General features: G+C 44.3%; 1 protein-coding gene across 2 annotated transcripts in view; it reads right to left on the bottom strand.

Annotated features, from left to right (window-relative positions):
• TGFBR2 (transforming growth factor beta receptor 2) overlaps positions 1-18099 on the bottom strand; it is a 90694-nt gene that overhangs the window by 7369 nt on the left and 65226 nt on the right. For both annotated transcript variants that reach the window (XM_082682826.1, XM_082682825.1), the window contains 2 exons: positions 13072-13871; positions 11257-11398 (listed from right to left, as the gene is read on the bottom strand). In XM_082682826.1, coding sequence (XP_082538952.1) covers positions 11257-11398; positions 13072-13871 — 942 coding nt within the window. The remainder of the gene's footprint in view (positions 1-11256; positions 11399-13071; positions 13872-18099) is intronic.

The following is an 18099-nucleotide window of genomic DNA, read 5'->3' as shown; positions in this document are numbered from 1 at the left end:
CTCAATTCTAGTTGAATATTAAAACAACACACTAACATAAGTGGGGGGATCAATACATGCGTCACGGCGGCACAGGATAACCTAAAAGATAGAAAACACGCCTGTATTAAAACGTGTCTGTGATGGAAATGGGGGGGTGGGCTGGATCCAATATACTTCTCAGAAAGTAGGACCTTCCCTTAACAAAATAATCTTGTATAATGAGTAAAACTTTCAGTAATTTGCCCTTCTAGGCTAAGAAGTGAAAAAGCTTTCAAGGCACCTTTTGAAAAGGGATGGCCTACTCTTATTGGTTTATTTGTTTTCTCCCCTTTCCCAGAACCCCCCTTTGCATATTCATCTTCTGTGATACCCCCATTCCCACGCCCAAGTATAAGAGCGACCAGGATATCGTCTTTTCTCAGGAGATTGGAGATGAAGGCCTCCCATCACATTGAGACAAGCACAAACCATCCTTCCTTCTGTGTGTCTACTTTTGTCCTCGAGTGCCATAACGCTTCCTCCTCACTGTTCTAGGGGTGAGAGTGGAACTTTGATCAGCATAATATTCTTCTTTCTTTCTTCCATTTCCTTATCTTCTATAGACTTTAAATTTGTAAGGTCCAAGGCAGAGGCTGAGTCTAGGGTCTTTCAATTCTCCACTCAGTGCTTAAAACTGTGCCATGTACATTGCAGGCATTCACTAGATAGGAGTTGGGTTGAATCCAAACAAAAGCAGAGGACTGGTAATCAGAGCTGGTTCTCAGTACAGCTGACTCTGACCTAACCCGTCTCTTCTATAAACGGAAGGGGCTGAATTGGATGACCTCCATATTCCTCTCCAGACTTATCTTGTAATCCAGTCTAATCGAGCAATATGATGACCTCTTAGTACACTGACTTGAGGTATGTATATTCTAATACAGTATAATGGGATAGGATTTGTATAGGATATAAAGTGCTCTTTAGATAATCTATCAGTCCACAGAGTGTCCATTTCCAGCTGTTTTGGCTGCCATAGCTGGTGTCACTGGCTCTCTGCCTAGATCCCTTTACCCGGCCAGTAGCGCCAGAACCCAGCTGCCACAGGTGTTGAGTTCTGAGGGCTCACACCTTTGTCCTCTCTAGAGGACTGCTGCTGGGCCTGGAGATTTCCAGAAAGTCTCATCCCTGCAGGTACCCTGCAGCCAACAATAAATTTATGTGGGGGTTTTCATAGTCTAACCCTTTGCCTCTGCAGGGAGATAACTGTGGGGCAATTCATCCTCTAGAGTTCCCCCATGAGATCAGGCCGAGGCTAGAACTCTTGAAACTACAGGTTTGCTGAGCTTCTCCCATTCCTGCTTCTCTTACTCCCTTCCTCTGAGACCTATCCTCAATGAACCATTGTACAAAAATCTTTGTGTCAGGGGCGTCTGGGTGGCTCAGTGGGTTAAAGCCTCTGTTTTCAGCTCAGGTCATGGTCTCAAGTTCCTGGGATCAAGCCCCACATCTGGCTCTCTGCTCAGCGGGGAACCTGCTTCCCTTCCTCTCTCTCTGCCTACTTGTCATCTCTGTCAAAATAAATAAATAAAATTAAAAAAAAAATTCTTTGTGTCAGACTAGTTCTAGTAAAGCTGGCCTAAGACAGCTGCCAAAGAAGTGCTTTCTCTTTAGGTCAATCTCTCAGCAAAACTGCCCCCTCTGTCCCTAGTTGCAAAGCCACCCTGAGGAAGACTTGCTAGGACTTCTTCTTGAGAAACTGAATGTAGTAGCCCATCAACCATCCTCACAGCACAGTGCTCAGAAAGGGGCAGGGGATGACCATGGTCAGGGAAGGAAAATGGCAGGATCGGAATCAATCCCAGGTGTCAATCTCATGGCTGAGATTCCTTCACAACAAAGAAAACCATCTAGTTGAGGTTATAACCCAGGGCCAATTTATTTCATTTCTAGTCTTAATCTTCAAAGTCACATAAACCACAGTATCTAAGTTTGTAAGCTCTGCGGAGACCAAAGCAGGTTTCCATGGGGAATGGGAGAGAGCGCTCAAGAGATGCATAGGGCAACAGGGATGGGCTTGTTTTCTGGGTAAAGGAAAAGTCATGAACACTCCTTTGGAAAAGAAGACAAAGACGACAGTCCTTCACCAGAGCAAAGAGAATTTTAACTGGATTACTTCCTATTTTCCTAAAACCTTGGAAAGTTGTGAGATTTTCTAGTATCCCTAAGGGGTATGAGGCCTATTTCCATTATGTGACTTGTGGGAGAGTTCATAGGGAAGGGAGGTCAAGCACAGCCTGAAAGCAGCTGGCCCTGAGCCAAGCTGGGAGAATGTGAATCCATGAGTCTCTTTCTAAGTTCAAATTAGACAAGTCTGGGTGAACATCATGTGGCCCAAATAGGCACACCCCAATTCCTAAACAGTGAAGTAGTCTTTCAGGTGAGGAACCAAGATAGAGACTTCAAGCGCATGCATGTTTAAAAAAAGTAAAAAGAGAAAAAGAGGGGTGCCTGGGTAGTTCAGTAGGTCAAGCGTCCAACTCTTGATTTCAGCCCAGGTCATGATCTCAGGGTCCTGAGATAGAGCCCCACATTGAGCACTATGCTGGGCATGGCACCTGATTATGATTCTCTCTCTCCCTCTCCCTCTTCCACTCCCTCTCCTGTGCTCTTTCTCTTTCTTAAAAACCAACAAATAAATAAATAAATAAATAAATAAATAAATAAAATAAAACGTATGCGTGTTTTAAGCTGACCTTTCTTCAACTCCTGGCGAATGTCATACTTATATAATACATATTTTCCAAGACAGCTAATTTTTGTCTTTTTTTGGTCTTACTGTGGATTTTTACAATTCCTCTTTCTTTGCTCTTTGCCCACAGTTTAAGCATACTGTTCCCACCTATTTTTTTTAGTCATGCTCTAGAATGATGACCTACGCTTGGCAGTGCCTCTCCGTCACCAGCTTTAATATCTGATTGTGGCAGCATGAAAACCACCGTCAGCCAGTAATGTCTTTTTTTTTTTTTTTCCCTTTTTTCCCCCCTTTCTGGCTGTGAAGGCAATGTCATTCTCAGACCTCCACCCCAATGCAGAGGGTAACTGCTGACAGACATTATGCTGGAGGGCTCTTCTTCCTGGAGGGCCTTGTGCTAACTGTTCCTCAGGTCTACCCAGAGGCCCTCAGGATACAGAGCACATCTGCCTCCAACGGAAGGAGGTGGCCACAGACACCCAGGTGGAGGCCTTAATTCCAGGGCAGGGGTTTGAGGGCAGGAGGTCTCTGCCAGCCAGGTGGGCACCGATGGTCTTCCCTGGGACGGGATATCAAGCACAGATACCCAGATGGTCCTGAGGTATCGAGCAGAGCGAGTTACCCCCCAAACCAGGGGCTAGTTTTAGCTCTCACTTTCTCCCACGGTTTCAAGCATTTAGAGGCTGAGACGCTTGAACCACTCTGGCAAAACTGCTGGGTCCCGATTCCATATCTTTTATCCCTACTTATCCATGGTCCTTATCTATTTATTTTTCATGTTGGTGCTTGAAGTATTTTTATTTTAGAAAATGCACGTGAGGGGCACCTGGGTTGCTCAGTCGGTTAAGCATCTGCCTTCAGCTCAGGTCGTGATCCTGGGGTCCTGGGATCAAGCCTGGCATTGGACTCCCTGCTCAGCGGGATGCTGCTTCTCCCTCTCCTCCTGGCATGTTCTCTGCTCTCTCTCTCTCACTATCTCTATCTCCCTCTCTTTCAAATAAATAAATAAAATATTTTTTAAAAAAACAAAAGGAAAAAAGTGCATGTGATTAAAACTCCAAAATTACTAAATAGAAACGGTAAAAGCAAATCTTTCTCCCACTCCTCATCCCTAGTTGCACAAAACTGGCTTAGGTTGAATGCTGGGATTAAATTTTCACCTTACTGTTTATGATGAGCACTTCTCAATCTGCATTTTTATAAAAGATGAAGTGTTTTGCTCACTGAAGACTGAAGCTTGAGTAAAACACTGCGGTAACAAATCACAAGGCAAATGAAAGCTACTCGGGTGTTATGGGCAACACCAAATTGCTCTTAAAGTCACAAAACACCCGCTCTGTCCTCATCATATCACAAAGCCGGAACGACCCATCCCAGAACCAGCACCTTCCATGGAACAGGCTTGGAGTGGCACTGCTGTAAATGTTTTTGCAAGGAAGAAATAGGAGTTGCATCTTGACAGAGGAAGTGAATACAAGTTATTAAGCACACTTGAAGCATTTCAAATGAGTCAGACAGGGAATGTCGAAGAAGAGTCTCAGAAGATGTGATCCAACACTTCATTTTACAGTTGAGAAAAGAGAGGCCAGTGCAATGGATTCCGGGAAGAACAATCAGAATTGCACGCTAGATTACTGGTAACTCTGAAAATGGTTTTGCCTTTTTAGGAAGCCTTGCATGCTTTCTCCTTTCTCCTCAAGCATTGCAGTGAGCTCTTTCTCCCCCAGCCAGAGCAAGCCCAGCTGGGGAAGCCCCAGGTGGGAACATGCCTGTCACAGATGTGACAAATGTGTCTCTCCCTGCCTTGGCCAGCCCTGCACACCGCGTGACTCTGAGAAGGGGAAGCTTATGGAACCTAGCGGGTGGTGATGGTTTGTAATTTCTAAGAGTTATGCAAAAAAAGCACTGATTACTAAGAGCAGCCCTCTCCTTAAGTACTATTATTTACCGACATTAAACCCAAACAGTCATCCATTTTGGGTTTAGAGAAACAAATGGGATGGTGTGGGTGGGGAAAAATGAGCCTCTCACAACTTGGGCTGCGAGCACCAGATCAGGACAGGGTTGGCAAAGGAGTTCGTGCATGGTTATCTAGAGTCCTCTTTGTGCATGTGATCAAACAAGGCCCAGGTTCAGGCCCCCCTTCTATGAAGAACTGGAGAGCAAGCCAATTAAGGGGTGAGTGGGCTCCCCAACATTACTCAGTCTACTCCCAGAAGACCGCTGGCCACACAACTTTTCATGCCTGCTGGCCCGTCTCCCTGTGGGACAGGCTGGGCAGCTTGTGTTCACCCTCCGAAACTACCCTAGGAGCTGCCCTCCACCCAAGATGGAGGGGGCTTGGAAGGTGAGCCCCCAGCTTCCTCGTGAGCCAGGTGAGGTGGTGTGATGCCGAGTTCAAGGTGTGTGTCTGACTGCACCCGGGGTCCTCCGCAGCACTGAGCTCCAGCAGCCTGCTTGATAACAGGCCATTTCTTGGCCTCCTTCCCTTTCCTGACTCACTTCCCGTTCCCTTACTAGCATTTCCTGAGATCACTTCCTGAATAAACTACTTAGGCTCAATTCTTTGTTCCAGGCCCGAGGCATCCAACCCAAGGCAGATGCTCACACAACAGAATTCTTCAATCAAACCAAGTCTCTGTCCCGCCCTCAGGCTGCTTTCCAGGCCAGGCACACCAAGGCCCACCAACACACAATCCTCGCCACCCCCCACCACCACCACCCTGACTGCCTCAAATAACCTCTTTTCTAAGAAATGCCTTTATTGGGAACAACTTGATCTTCTTTCCAGCTCCCCTTCTGCCGCCTTTCCCCAAAGTCTTCTCACTGGTGGAAGCCAGCCTGCACTCCCAGACCCTTGCAGCGCTTTTTAAGTTGTCTGGAAGGTTCTGAAGAGAAGCCATGCTTGCCTCTCTCCACCCCCCACCCCTCCCCAGTTCTGCGCACGCAGAGGGCAAGGCCCTGGGACGCAGCGCTGTCCCTCTGGAAGTCAGCATCTGAACACAGCTGTTGTTCTGATGTGGTGCCAACCCCACAGAGCAGCAAAGCCGTTGACACTTCTCTGAGAAGCAGCGCCCCTGAGTTTTAGATCTGCTTCCAGATTTGACTCCCCTGAAATCCAGGACAGCAAAGCCCTTCTCTCCTGTCTCTCTTCAGCCCTTCTCCCCGACCCCTCTTTGTTGCTGTCCTTGCTTTGGGTCTCTTTCCTTTCTTTTTGATTCCTGTATTCTTCCTGTCTGTGCTGCAAGGCGGTGGCAAGCTGACAGTCCGTTCAGGGCCTGTGTTTCTCCTCTGGTTAGATGCTTGCTCTGCGGGCTGCTGTGTGTCAGTTTCTATTCAGAAGCCAAATGGCCAGGGATTTGGAAGTCAGTTTGCTTGTGGGCCTGTTTAGGCTGGGGTTTTGGCTGGGAATGATGTGAATATTGTGCCTGCTGTGCTGGCCACAGGGGGCCTTGAAAGGGACCCGGCCTCCATCCGCCTCCCACACCATAGACACTTGCATGAACACCAAACAAACCGAGAGCCGAGAGCCGGACAGAGATTTCTTTGTAAGACAGAGCCAGGCTTTGCGTCTGTCCTTGCTGAGTGACGACTACATGACCTTCCTCCTTCTTTATAAGACAGGAACAGACCAATCACCTCCTTCTTCCAATGGCTCTGAGAGACCTGTTTTCTTCACTTTTATATTCTGTCAGGCGATCCAAGTGTCTGAAGTTAGGCTCTCTGTCGTAATCTGTCTCTAACTCTTTATTTTTTCTTCCTAAAATCATCATATTCGCCTCCTCCCACCGCTGGTATTGTATCATGTATCTGTTTGTTCACCACTTGTCTTTCTAGAATATTTGCTCTTCAGAGACAACTTGTCCCTTGAGGACAGAGACTGATTTTTGTTTTGTTTTGTTTTGGTTTGGTTTTAATTTTTTCACTGCTGTGCCTTCAGCATTTTGAATGTGCCTGCCATTTAACTGGTACTCAATAAATATTTGTTGAGGGAAGGAATGAATAAATAAATAGATCTTCAGAGAAAAAAGGGTAAGAAATTTATCTCAGACTATCAGGTGCTGAGCCCATAACATGCTTAGAAAGGAAAAGCTTTGGGATTCTGCTAAAAGAGATGCACCCAGAGGAGACGGCCTTGTCAGTCTCTGGAGACTTTCATGAGGGAGGCCGTCACCGAACGTTTTTGTCAGCTACTTCCGGAGAGGCACTGAATTAAAGGCCAGGATGCACAAGGTCGCACTGGCTGCCCAATCCGTAATGATAACAATAGTGACAGCAGCTGTCCCTTACTTGAGATGTCCTTCGCTGGTCAGACCGGCGGTGTCCTAGGAAGGCCAGGCCAGTGAGCTAGAGTCAGACAGCAGGGCTCTGATGCCTGGCCACACAGCTTGCCCAACTCCTGGCACCTCAATTTTCCCATCTGTAAAATGCAGCCAGTAACAGTGCTCTCTTCAGGGTCCTTGGTAGATTGGAGGAGTGGACCCGTGAGGCAAGTGCACAGTCATGGCGGCTACTCCTCTGAAGCTCTCATCATGATCACACCTGCATCCACCAGGAAGCCTTCCCCTTTTGACCGCCCTCTTCAATTATGACAGCTCATCGCTTGAGCTCCTGGGTGCGAATGGCGCTGGACCAGCTGGTTTCAGAAGAGTGTTATGACCCTCTGTTTTCATTTTCTCATCTGATAAGAGAGACTTCTCCAGTGTGGTGCTCTATCTTTCTCTGTTTCCCCCTGAGCTGTTCTGCACAGAGGAGAGGCTGATCAAGAAGGAATTCAAGGGGACACTCCTGAGTCTTCCCCTTCCTTTCAGAGCTGACCTAACCCCCCTGTGCCTGACCCTACTGTCGCACTCCCCTCAGCTGTCGTGGGCTTTCAGTGCCCTGCCTTACCTTCCTGCAGCACGGGTCACAACAGAATTGCACTTGCCTGTTCAAAAGTCTACTTCAGTTCCCATTAATAGCATAAGACCAAGCCTAGTATTGGGACCTAAAAGACATTCATAGAAGACCTGCTGTGTGGTACGATGGTGCCTGGGGAGACGAGCCTAGAAAGGTGAGCGGGGGGTCAGAGTTAGGATCCATGTGAGGAGTCTGGGCTCAACCACAAAAACAGAATGGAGTCACTTAAAGCCAGGAAAGCTGGGGTTTCTCATTCCCTGCAAGACGGTCCCTTGATGCTTGGTATTCTACTGTATTCAGTTCGATGTTTTGCTACGTAGAATAAAGCTGGAGAGAATATTAGCTGTCCTACGTTGCAAAATAAAAATCTCAATCTACAAGTCATCAGACTAAGTTAAGCTTCATATTTCACCATTTCCCTTTTGGAAATGAGACGGTCAATGAAAAATGGTAATTACATACGTTTTATCTGAGAATGCAGAAAAAAAGGCTTAAGCTTCACGAAAACCTTTTTATATCCTGTTTTCTTTCTTAGACCTTCAGAATTAAAGCTTAACATTACCTGGAGGGAATTATTATACATTTTGCTTTTAAGGTAAGAGATGTGTCTGCATGCGTACGTTTTTCTTTACTTTTTAAAAGTAAAAAAAAAAAAGAAAAAGAAGTCCGTCTCATCAGTAGGCTACAAACACCCTGAAGGCAAAACCTGTCCTTCTACCCCTGTTGGGAGGCAATGCATCTATCTGCAGGCTTTATGTTGTTTCCACAAGACTCCTAAAATACAGAAGAAAAGTTTCTGAAACCAAGACTAGGCTAAGAATCTGTCTTTAATATTTTTAAGATAGATCCCTCCTCAAACAAACAAAAACAAAAACGCACATACAAAAAAACAAAAAGTGAAACAAAAACAACAAACAACAAAAACCAAAACCAAACCAAAACAAAAAAAATCCCTAAACTAAAAAACAAAGTTTTCCAAAGAAGGTTAACGAAAGGACTTAATCTGTGAGTTCACGTACTCAATCAACTGAAGGGCTTTCAGTGGGACCGAAGTGAGTGCAGATATATAACTTGGGTTTCTGCAGCCTGAGAGGAGATGGGAGAAAAAGGACTGTGGGCTTAAGATCAAACAAAATGAGAAACGGGATGGCCTATTTCTGGTTCCCCAAAAGCTGTCTGTTCTTATCCTAAAGGTTATGAAAGGTTTTTTGAGCAAATGAGATCCTGTTCCTTCCTTGGGAAAACTTGTTTATACTGTATCCGTTTTTAGACCTTGTAAAAGTTGGTGAACTCAGTTCTTCCCCATGAGCCTGAATTCTTCCACACTCAGCAAATATCAACAGGAAAGGGCTTCAGTCATTGATAACAATGAGAGCAGGGAGCTCACACAAGGCCTTAATAAGCTGGCTGCGCCGACAGAGGGAAAGACAGAGGCACAATCTCCAGCTCATGTTTATGAATAGTGGGTTTGAAAAGAGAGAAAAGATACCGAAACCTAGGTAAATTTATTCTGACAGTGACAACAGCATCATCTCTTACACAATGCATACTGGTCTGAAGATTCATTTTGCAACTGTCAAAGCTTTTAAGCAGAAAATTATCCTCAGTGGCTAAAACTTGGTTAAACAAATTTCACTGTGCAAGGAAAAACCAAGTTAGTTTTGGAAGTGCTATTGAGGAAGAAACTCAGCAAGACAGCCAGATAGGAAGTGCCATCCCTATGCAGGAACCCAGGCAAATAGGTGACGGGACAGTAAGCTTTCCAGGGGAAAAGAGTGATCTGGACCCATTCTGGAGGATCAGCTAAGGAAGTTCTAAACAGGATGAAGACTCAGAGCCAGCATGGTGCCAACCAGAGCCACCATGTTTTACCAATGGGTAGTGTGGCCCCGTGATCAAAGCTCTGATGATCTGAGCAACAAAATAAATTTTGATGATATTAGATACTCATAGAATAAAATAAATATTCATAGCTCCAGACCGATATAAATGCATAATGGAAAGAATAAATACTGGGGGTGGCGAGGGAAAAGACGGATCTCCCTTACAGCAGAAGACCTACTACCACATGTAGGAAGGCTAAGAAAACAGAAAATCCTGATAGGCAAACATTACAATAATAATTGTTGCCAACAAGGATGACTGATGGATCCTAAAATCAGCAGGTAAATTTATGATAAGAAACAGGTCTTGTATCTTTATGAATTAGGTATTGAGTACTTCTGAAACAGGTTAAGGTAGCTTCTTATAAGATATGTATTAACCACAAATGGAAAAAAATAGTATCTTTACAGGGGAGAAACCAGGCAGGTACCACCCCAACCCAGGGACCAAACTGAACAGGTACCCTGACGTCTTGTGCCCCCTCCCTGAGCTGCCGAGGAGGGCACAGCATCACTGCTGTATTCTTCATGCCCCCAAAGCACAATCTCAATCTAACCATGAGAAAACATCAGAGAAACCCAAAGTTGACAGACCGTCTATGAAAGAACTAGTCTAACTTCTTCCTGGGTGTCAAGGTCAGGAAAGACATACAGAATGAGGAAGTGTCACAAGTTGACCAAGAAGCCATGGACGTTAACTGGAATATAGGATCCTGAACTGAATTCTGCTCCAGAAAAGGACATTGCTGAGAACTCAGAGACATGAATAACTTGTACGAACTAATTAAGGTATTGTGCCAATGTCAATGACCTGTGTTCAATAGTTGTGCTGTGGTTTAGGTAAGATGTTAACAGTAGGGGAAGCTCGCAAAGAGTATATGGGAACTCCCTATCCTACTCTTGCAACTTCTCTGTAAGTCTAAAAATACTACAAAACAAAGAGTTAAAAATAAAACTAGAGTTGGCTTGACTTGACTTAGCCACCAGCCAAGACCAAGCTGAGATGCATAAGTTTCTTAGGTGAGAGCTCAGTCATGGAAACTACTGAGAAGAATGTAAAAAGGATAAAAATGTAGACCTGAGCCATTCTCATGTCCATGGAGATCAGGATAATGCTTTCTAAAACAGCGGTATCCCTTCTACACCCCTGAAGAATACCATAGCATTCCTTAAAAACTTCTCTACTAGAGTTTTACAAATCTAAATAAATATACCAAATCGTTCCACTTGTTTTGCCCAATAAAGTAAAGTCATCCCATAAAAATAAACTTTGAGCCAAATCCACTACGTAGACCTTATGATTCTTAAGGTTTAAAAAAAAAAAAAAACCCTTAAAATAGAAAATGAAACAAAAATCAGATGTTTTCCATTGGATATTTTTATAATATAAATGTTTTTATAATATATATAAATAATATTTTCCATTGGATAAATAGAACTAATTCTATGAATTGTATTCATGTTCCTCTCTTGCCAGATATTTAAATATCTGGTGAGACGCATTAAAAGAAAAGTAATCATACTTCAGAAAGGGGAATAGAAAGCTTTATGCTCCAAACATGGCTTTCAGCTTAAAAATCTAGCCTTAATTAGCACAATTCCCAATCCTCTTGGAATGGCTGTGTACTAACAGATCTCAACTAGCTCCACCTGTGGGGTTAACACTATTATACCCCTGGAATCATGCTTGAAGTAAGCAGCATGACATCATTTTGAAGACGCATCAAGCCCTGCCCCATGATAGCAGTCCATACATACCTCCCACTGCGTTACAGCGAGATGTCATTTCCCAGAGTACCAGAGCCATGGAGTAGACATCCGTCTGCTTAAAGGATTCAACATTCTCCAAATTCATCCTGGACTCTAGGACTTCTGGAGCCATGTATCTTGCAGTTCCCACCTAAAGCAATAAAAGACATTAAGGCCCATCATGTAATTCCAGCTGCATCTTTATTTTAAAAATATAACTGATGTTTGTCTTCTACACATGCAGATGATCTCTGAAAAGTGCAGTGCTCTTTTAAATTATGAGACAGGCAAAAAAAGTTAACAGCTTATGAAATTATTTTTAAAAATAGGTTTTCTCTCCCTGAAAACACGTTCAAAAATATAAACAAAGCATACCAAAATGAGGAAGTGCCAAACCCCAGAGCTGCTTTATCTAGTTTCATGATATATGTCATCGTATTATACAATAACATCCTCACAGATAACTGGGGAGACAATGTCTGTGCTACTTTAGATCTTTATTTTTGCTTTTGCAAATTAACTGTTTTTCTCATTCCTGAAACACCAAGATTTATGGGGAAAATAAGAATCATTGTCATTAGTTTCGGTCACTTAAGGACTGTCTTAATGTTCTTTGTTTACTCTATGATACATTCCAGTGTGCCAAGAATGTAGTATAATTTCATAAAATCTCTAGTAAAATAAGCTGCATGAAAGTATTTCTATAATAAAAGACTAAATCTAGACCATTTTATAATTTTGATAGCCATGACATGTAGTTTTGTTTGAACTATGATAATGTGAAAACACTGGCATACATAGGGAAAAAGAAAGATATTTTTTAGGGAAGAGATCACTTAAACATTTGGTTTTTTAGCATGTGTGGCTTCACTAAATAACAGTGAAGTCCTACCTTCTCAAGAAGCTAAGGAAGGTTAGGTAAATTGATATCATTGTCCCAAGGAATGTTTCGTAATGGTATGTAACAGAAGAAAGTTTTCTTCTTAATAGGTCACTGCATGACTCATTACCCTGTCATATTACTCCATCCATGTTTCACTCGATATATTTATTTAAACATTGGTTGTGCAGCCATGGACCCAAGAGGCCAGACTGAGCAGTAACCAAATGGTTCAAAAGCACATACCCCCCTACCTACTTAGAGGCAACAATGGTGCTTTCCAGACTCTACTGTAATCTACATCAAGCTTCCAGTGTGTGAAAAGATGGGGTGCTCTTATCCATAAAGGGTGGCTTGGTACTTTCTAGTGACCTTCCAATATCTCCTTACCTAAAAAGATTTCTATTTTCATCTGTGAGATGCTTCAAAGGAACCACAGAATTGTGTGTTCACTCAGTCTGTCAACTCAACTCAAATATTGATTGGTCACTTTCGCTGTTCAAGGCATTGTGCTAGATGGGAGCAAAAATGCAAGTGGATTTGGGCTCGAAGGAGACTGCTTTCTAGAAAGGTAAAAAGAAAGCAAGGTAGCCACCAATAGTTCAGAGTAGGAAGGGCTGAATAGAAGCAGAAGAGAGGAAAAAGACAGAACCAAGCACGAATGGGGTTGTTCAAAGCAATGAAAAGTCATTTGCAAATGCGAGAGAAATGAAGGCTGACTTAAGGAGAAGAATATCTGTCCTGAATTAGATGGGCTTGGCAGAAACCAGAGGGGAAACGTTGTTCATTAGAAAAGCATGCTGGCAGGACAGAGTGGGGCATGCCCAGGGGCATGTCTAGGCAGGTGTCCATTAGCATCAGGCTGTTTGAGACAAAAGACATGAGAGATGGGTGGAGAGGTGGCGTAGGCCCCCTACAAGTAAGGCGATCCAGGTCTAACTTACCTGCCCACTGTTGGCCAGGTCATCCACAGACAGAGTTGGGTCAAGGCGCAGGGAAAGCCCAAAGTCACATAGGCAGCAGGTCAGGTCATTCTTCACGAGGATATTGGAGCTCTTGAGGTCTCTGTGCACGATGGGCATTTTGGGCCTCCCGCACAGGGTGTGGTCGCTGTGCAGGTGAGCAATGCCCCGGGCGAGGGAGCTGCCCAGCTTGCGCAGGTCCTCCCAACTGATGACGTGCCGTGTGAGGTACTCCTGTAGGTTGCCCTTGGCGTGGAAGGCAGTGATCAGCCAATACTGCTTCCCCAGCTCGGTCTTCCTCTCCTCGGCAGTCAGGAACTGCAGGATGTTCTCATGCTTCAGGTTGATGTCTGAGAAGATGTCCTTCTCCGTCTTCCAGGAGGCATACTCCTCATAAGGGAAGATCTTGACTGCCACAGTCTCGAACTGCTCTGAAGTGTTCTGCTTCAGCTTGGCCTTGTAGACCTCAGCGAAGCGACCTTTCCCCACCAGGGTGTCCAGCTCAATGGGCAGTAGCTCTGTGTTGTGGTTGATGTTGTTGGCGCAGGTAGAGCTGATGTCAGAGCGGTCGTCTTCCAGAATGATGGCCAGGTGCTCGCTGAACTCCATGAGCTTCCTCGGCTTGCTGGTCTCCCAGGACGGGCTCAGCTTTTGCTGCCGGTGAACACGGTAGCAGTAGAAGGTTATGATGACGGCTATGGCAATTCCCAGTGGTGGCAGGAGGCTGACGCCTGTCACTTGGAATATGACTAACAACAGGTCAGGGTTGTTGGTGGCATATTCTGATGTGGAAACAAAAGGAAGAAGAGAAGAAATTGGGTTCAGTGGGAATGCATGGTCAGAGAATGGGTCCATATCTCCAGCACCTAGACATTTTAACATCTGCATAGATTTTGTGGGTAATAAATTGTGACTTTTTATTCCACGGATGGATGCATATGTCCAGACTTCCTTGCCCCTGGCCACCTACTCAAGGTCTCCTAGTCTTCCCTCAAAGTTCAGCTTCAATGTCACTCTCTAAAGGAGATCCAGGAAAATGTGGGAAAGTGTTGTATTTTATATATTATCATAACGTTCTACGTTTTTCCTATATGACAACTTGGCACAATTTGAATTAAATCACTATGAGTCCAGTTATGGGGTCTTTCTCTATTTTTCCTACTTATCCCACCCTCAAAGGACTGACAACTCCATGCTGCCATGGGCCACGTCTTCCTTTTTTACTACTGGAAACAGCACTGAGCCCACATCAGGTCCTCAGTAAGTGTTGGATAAATGGATGAAGCATTTATGGAGTGTTAACTAAACCCCACGCGTTACAAGAGGCTTTGGGAATAAAGAAAGAATGACAGCTCCTGCCTCCAAAAAGCTTGTATGGATGGCACAGGGTAAAAATGAGGAGACTGGCACAGTTCCATCGTCATCTTTGTGCTTTTCTATACTCCAGCTTGTCCTATTCTGACCGACACCCAGGCCACCCTTAAGCAGGTGGTAGGAAGAGAGTGGGGAGAGGAGTCTGTGCAAAAGGGTCTCTTTGGAAGTCACTTACCTCATATCACCCAATATCTCTCTTTTCCCCCCCAAAGGTATTATTTTTTCATTTGGGAAAGAGAGTGAGAGAGAGAACACATGACAAGGGGGAGGGAGAAAGGGAGAATCAGGCTCCCCAGTGAGCAGGGAGCCTGATGCAGGCCTCGATCCTGGGACCCTGGGATCATGACCTGAGCTGAAAGCAGACGTTTAACCGACTGAGCCACCCAGGTGCCCAACATCCCTCTTTTCAAAGTGCATGTCATCTGAAGTTTCATAGAACAGGAAATCTTACTGGCAACAGTGGAAATATTACTACAAAGGTGAGAAGAGTAAAAAGAAGGACATGTAGCCGGTTTTCTAATTGGGACCACTGAGGCAGACCTGTGCGGTGATGGAGGAGAGTCCTTAGCCCCAGCCATCTGACCACACATAGTGTTGTGTATGTCAAACTTTACTTCATGCGCTGGCCTTGGCTGACTCTGGTCACATGGTTTTCCTTTAGGGAAGAAAAACACGAATGGAAACAGCGGCAAGAAACAGTGAAAGGCGGTTATGGTTCAGTGAGAGCTTTGTGGTGGGCTATCTCCACTGGGCAAGAATGCCAGAATCCTATTGCTTTTATGTGTCATTCATTTTCCCTCACAGGTACCTATTAACAAGGAGACCTCATGATCAGATGCTAGATTCGCTCATTCAACGTAGCGCTGTTGGGTGCCTACAATGGGTATGGCCCTGCCCTCAAAGAGGCTACAACACAAGGAGAGGATTAGGACACACACACAGATGCATAGTAACACAGGGACACCTGGGACAGGCGGGGAATGTGTCTACACGCGTTGGTGGAATGTAGAAAAGCTTAAGAGAGACAGGGAACCACCGTGGCAAGGACTGTCTCTGAGGCGGTCAGTGGAAGAAGAGAAAAAGTCAGTGATGGCTAGAAGGGATGTTAGGTTAGAAACTACGAATATATGATCTGCTTGAGGAAGAGCAATTTTCCCAAACTGTCAACTCTAGCAAGGGAACCGAAAGGAAAAATGTGGGTGAAGGAACTGGACATCATGTCAGAGAAAGTATCTGTAATTGTTCAATAGGCAGTCTTCACCTACTGTAGGGGTTTGATGAGGATACAGTAGTAAGAATATAGTCCAGGTGAAAGGCAGAGAACCATAGCCTCTTGAAGAGAACCCATTACCTAGATCGTATTTGCTATCATCACTTAACAAAGCACAGTGAGAAATGAAGCTTGTGCTGTGCTGGTTTGGGGTGCTTGGGTTTTTATTTTAAGGGGCTATTTAGGTTTCACTTGACGCCCTGCCTGGTCTCAAGAACAGTTCTAAGTGGAAACGCCAACTTCCACTACCTATATATTCTAGATGAAAACCTTAGCTCTTATGTCTATCTGATGGCATTAAAAAAGACCTGGAAAAGTAATCCCAGAACATCTGAATTTCAGCAAACAATAGGACAAAACAATCACTATTATGGGGAAAGATCTATTAGTGCATGAAAAAGAACAGGAAAGGGGAAACAATATGGCAACTGACTGAAAACCCAAACTCTTGCTCACACTGGGAGGCACGAATGGGACAAAGGACAGGTGGTGAGAGTGGGGGGTGGACAAGGGGACAAGGCAATGACAGAGGGAACTGGAACTGCAAAAGTAGAAACAGTTCATGTGGACAAGTACGACTGTCCCCATTGTTCAGCAGAGTCTGGGCCTGGAGAGCAAGGGTAAGAGGCCAGATGAAGGAGGTGTCCAAGTGGGAATCGATGTTCCCCCTCGGTAACTCTGCCTCTATTTTCTGAAGGATCCCATGGATGGGTCTGCTTCAAGCACCCACTTGTCTGCCTCCACACAAGATGCCTTATCATCATAAATCGGCTTGATTCCCGTGTTGCTTGTTTCCCTCAAGAGGAAGCGTGCTCTATAGGGTAAATCTACACGTACTGATCACCACGCTATACCCAGCACCTGGTTCAGAATGGGTACCTACACCGAGTGAATGTTGGTCACAGAAGCTGAATGGATGATGACTTCCACAGGACAAGAGCCCTCACATGTGTTTCTGTTCTAGAGCAGAGCTGGCAAACCATGGCCCCAGGGACTATTTTGTAAAGTCCCATACGTTACAAATGTTTGTTTGTATCTTGAAGAGTTGATTAGAAAAAGAAAGAGACTAAGAAGTTCGTGCAGCAGAGACGATACCTGGCCTAGAAAGCCTGAAATATTGACTACCTGGCCCTTCCTAAACAAAGTTTGCTGGCCCTTCTTCTATAGATATTATTTCTTTTAACAACCCCTAAGGCATTGGCAGAATGTAGGGAGACTTCACTTTGGTCCAAGGTGAATATTCTCTTTCACATATGGGGCAATGACAGAACTAGAAAAAAAAAAAAAAATTAATGGCATAATTACTTGGCTGTGTCTTCAAAGGGTTAAAGAGTACAACACATTCAAATTATTGCTGCTAATTTTATTTGTAATTCCTGGCCATAGATGAAAAGGATCTTCCTTGCTAACTGCTATTCTTTTTCAGGCTAAGGGAAGCACAAAAACAGAAATCCCCTGAAATTTATGTGTGAAGAAGATTCTAGAAATCACCCCCGCCCCTGTTCAATATCAGAAACCAAAGTTTTACTTTCCCCTCAAATTTCCTGTGATTTATTTTTGAAAACCTACATGTAAAAATTTGGTGGGACAGGAATTACTGAATAACATCTGTCAATCTTGAAACTTCAAAGAGGTGGTGAAAACCCCTAACGATAGCAAACCTGGTTAAAAGGGAGGTTTGGGATGTGGTTTTGTCTAAACAGGAGCCACCCACACCCACTTACAGTATTAACCCTTGGGCTGCTACTAGAAAACCAACAGCTGTAAGTATATGCACAAGTTGGCATCTCCTTCACTCAGAAACTAACAGGAGACATTTCTTTCAGCCAACCCCCCAAGTACACAAAAGCCTAGATATCAAATACTCAGTATGAGCCTGGCTGTGTGCTAAGAGTTTTCTAGAATATTTCTATTTAATCGACAGACAAGCTCTATGAGGTAGATATGACTATGATTGTATGCCCCATTTCACAGACAGGAAAGCTAAGAGCTGGACAGATCAAATGATTTCTCAAGATCATCCATTTAGGTAATAGCAAAGCTGATACTTGAAATGAATTGCCTGATTGGAGACAGATAATTAATTAATCTTGCTCTTAAACCCATGCCATGTTGTCTCTACACTTCACACTGGTAACAGCCAATTAAGAATGACTTTATAAAACTCTCAACTTGGGGCGCCTGGATGGCTCAGTAGGTTAAGCATTTGCCTTCACCTCGGGTCATGATCCTAGGCCCCACATCAGGTTCCCAGCTCAGCTGGGAGCCTGCTTCTCCCTCTGCTTGCTGCTCTGCCTACCTGTTCTCTCTCTGTAAAATAAATAAATTAAATCTTAAAATAAATAAATAAAACCTCTCAATTTGCT

This window comes from Mustela nivalis (assembly GCF_964662115.1).
Source record: "Mustela nivalis genome assembly, chromosome: 1".
In the NCBI taxonomy this organism is placed as follows: domain Eukaryota; kingdom Metazoa; phylum Chordata; class Mammalia; order Carnivora; family Mustelidae; genus Mustela; species Mustela nivalis.
The sequence above is the reverse complement of the archived record's forward strand: the minus strand, read 5'-3'. Positions and strand labels throughout refer to the sequence as shown.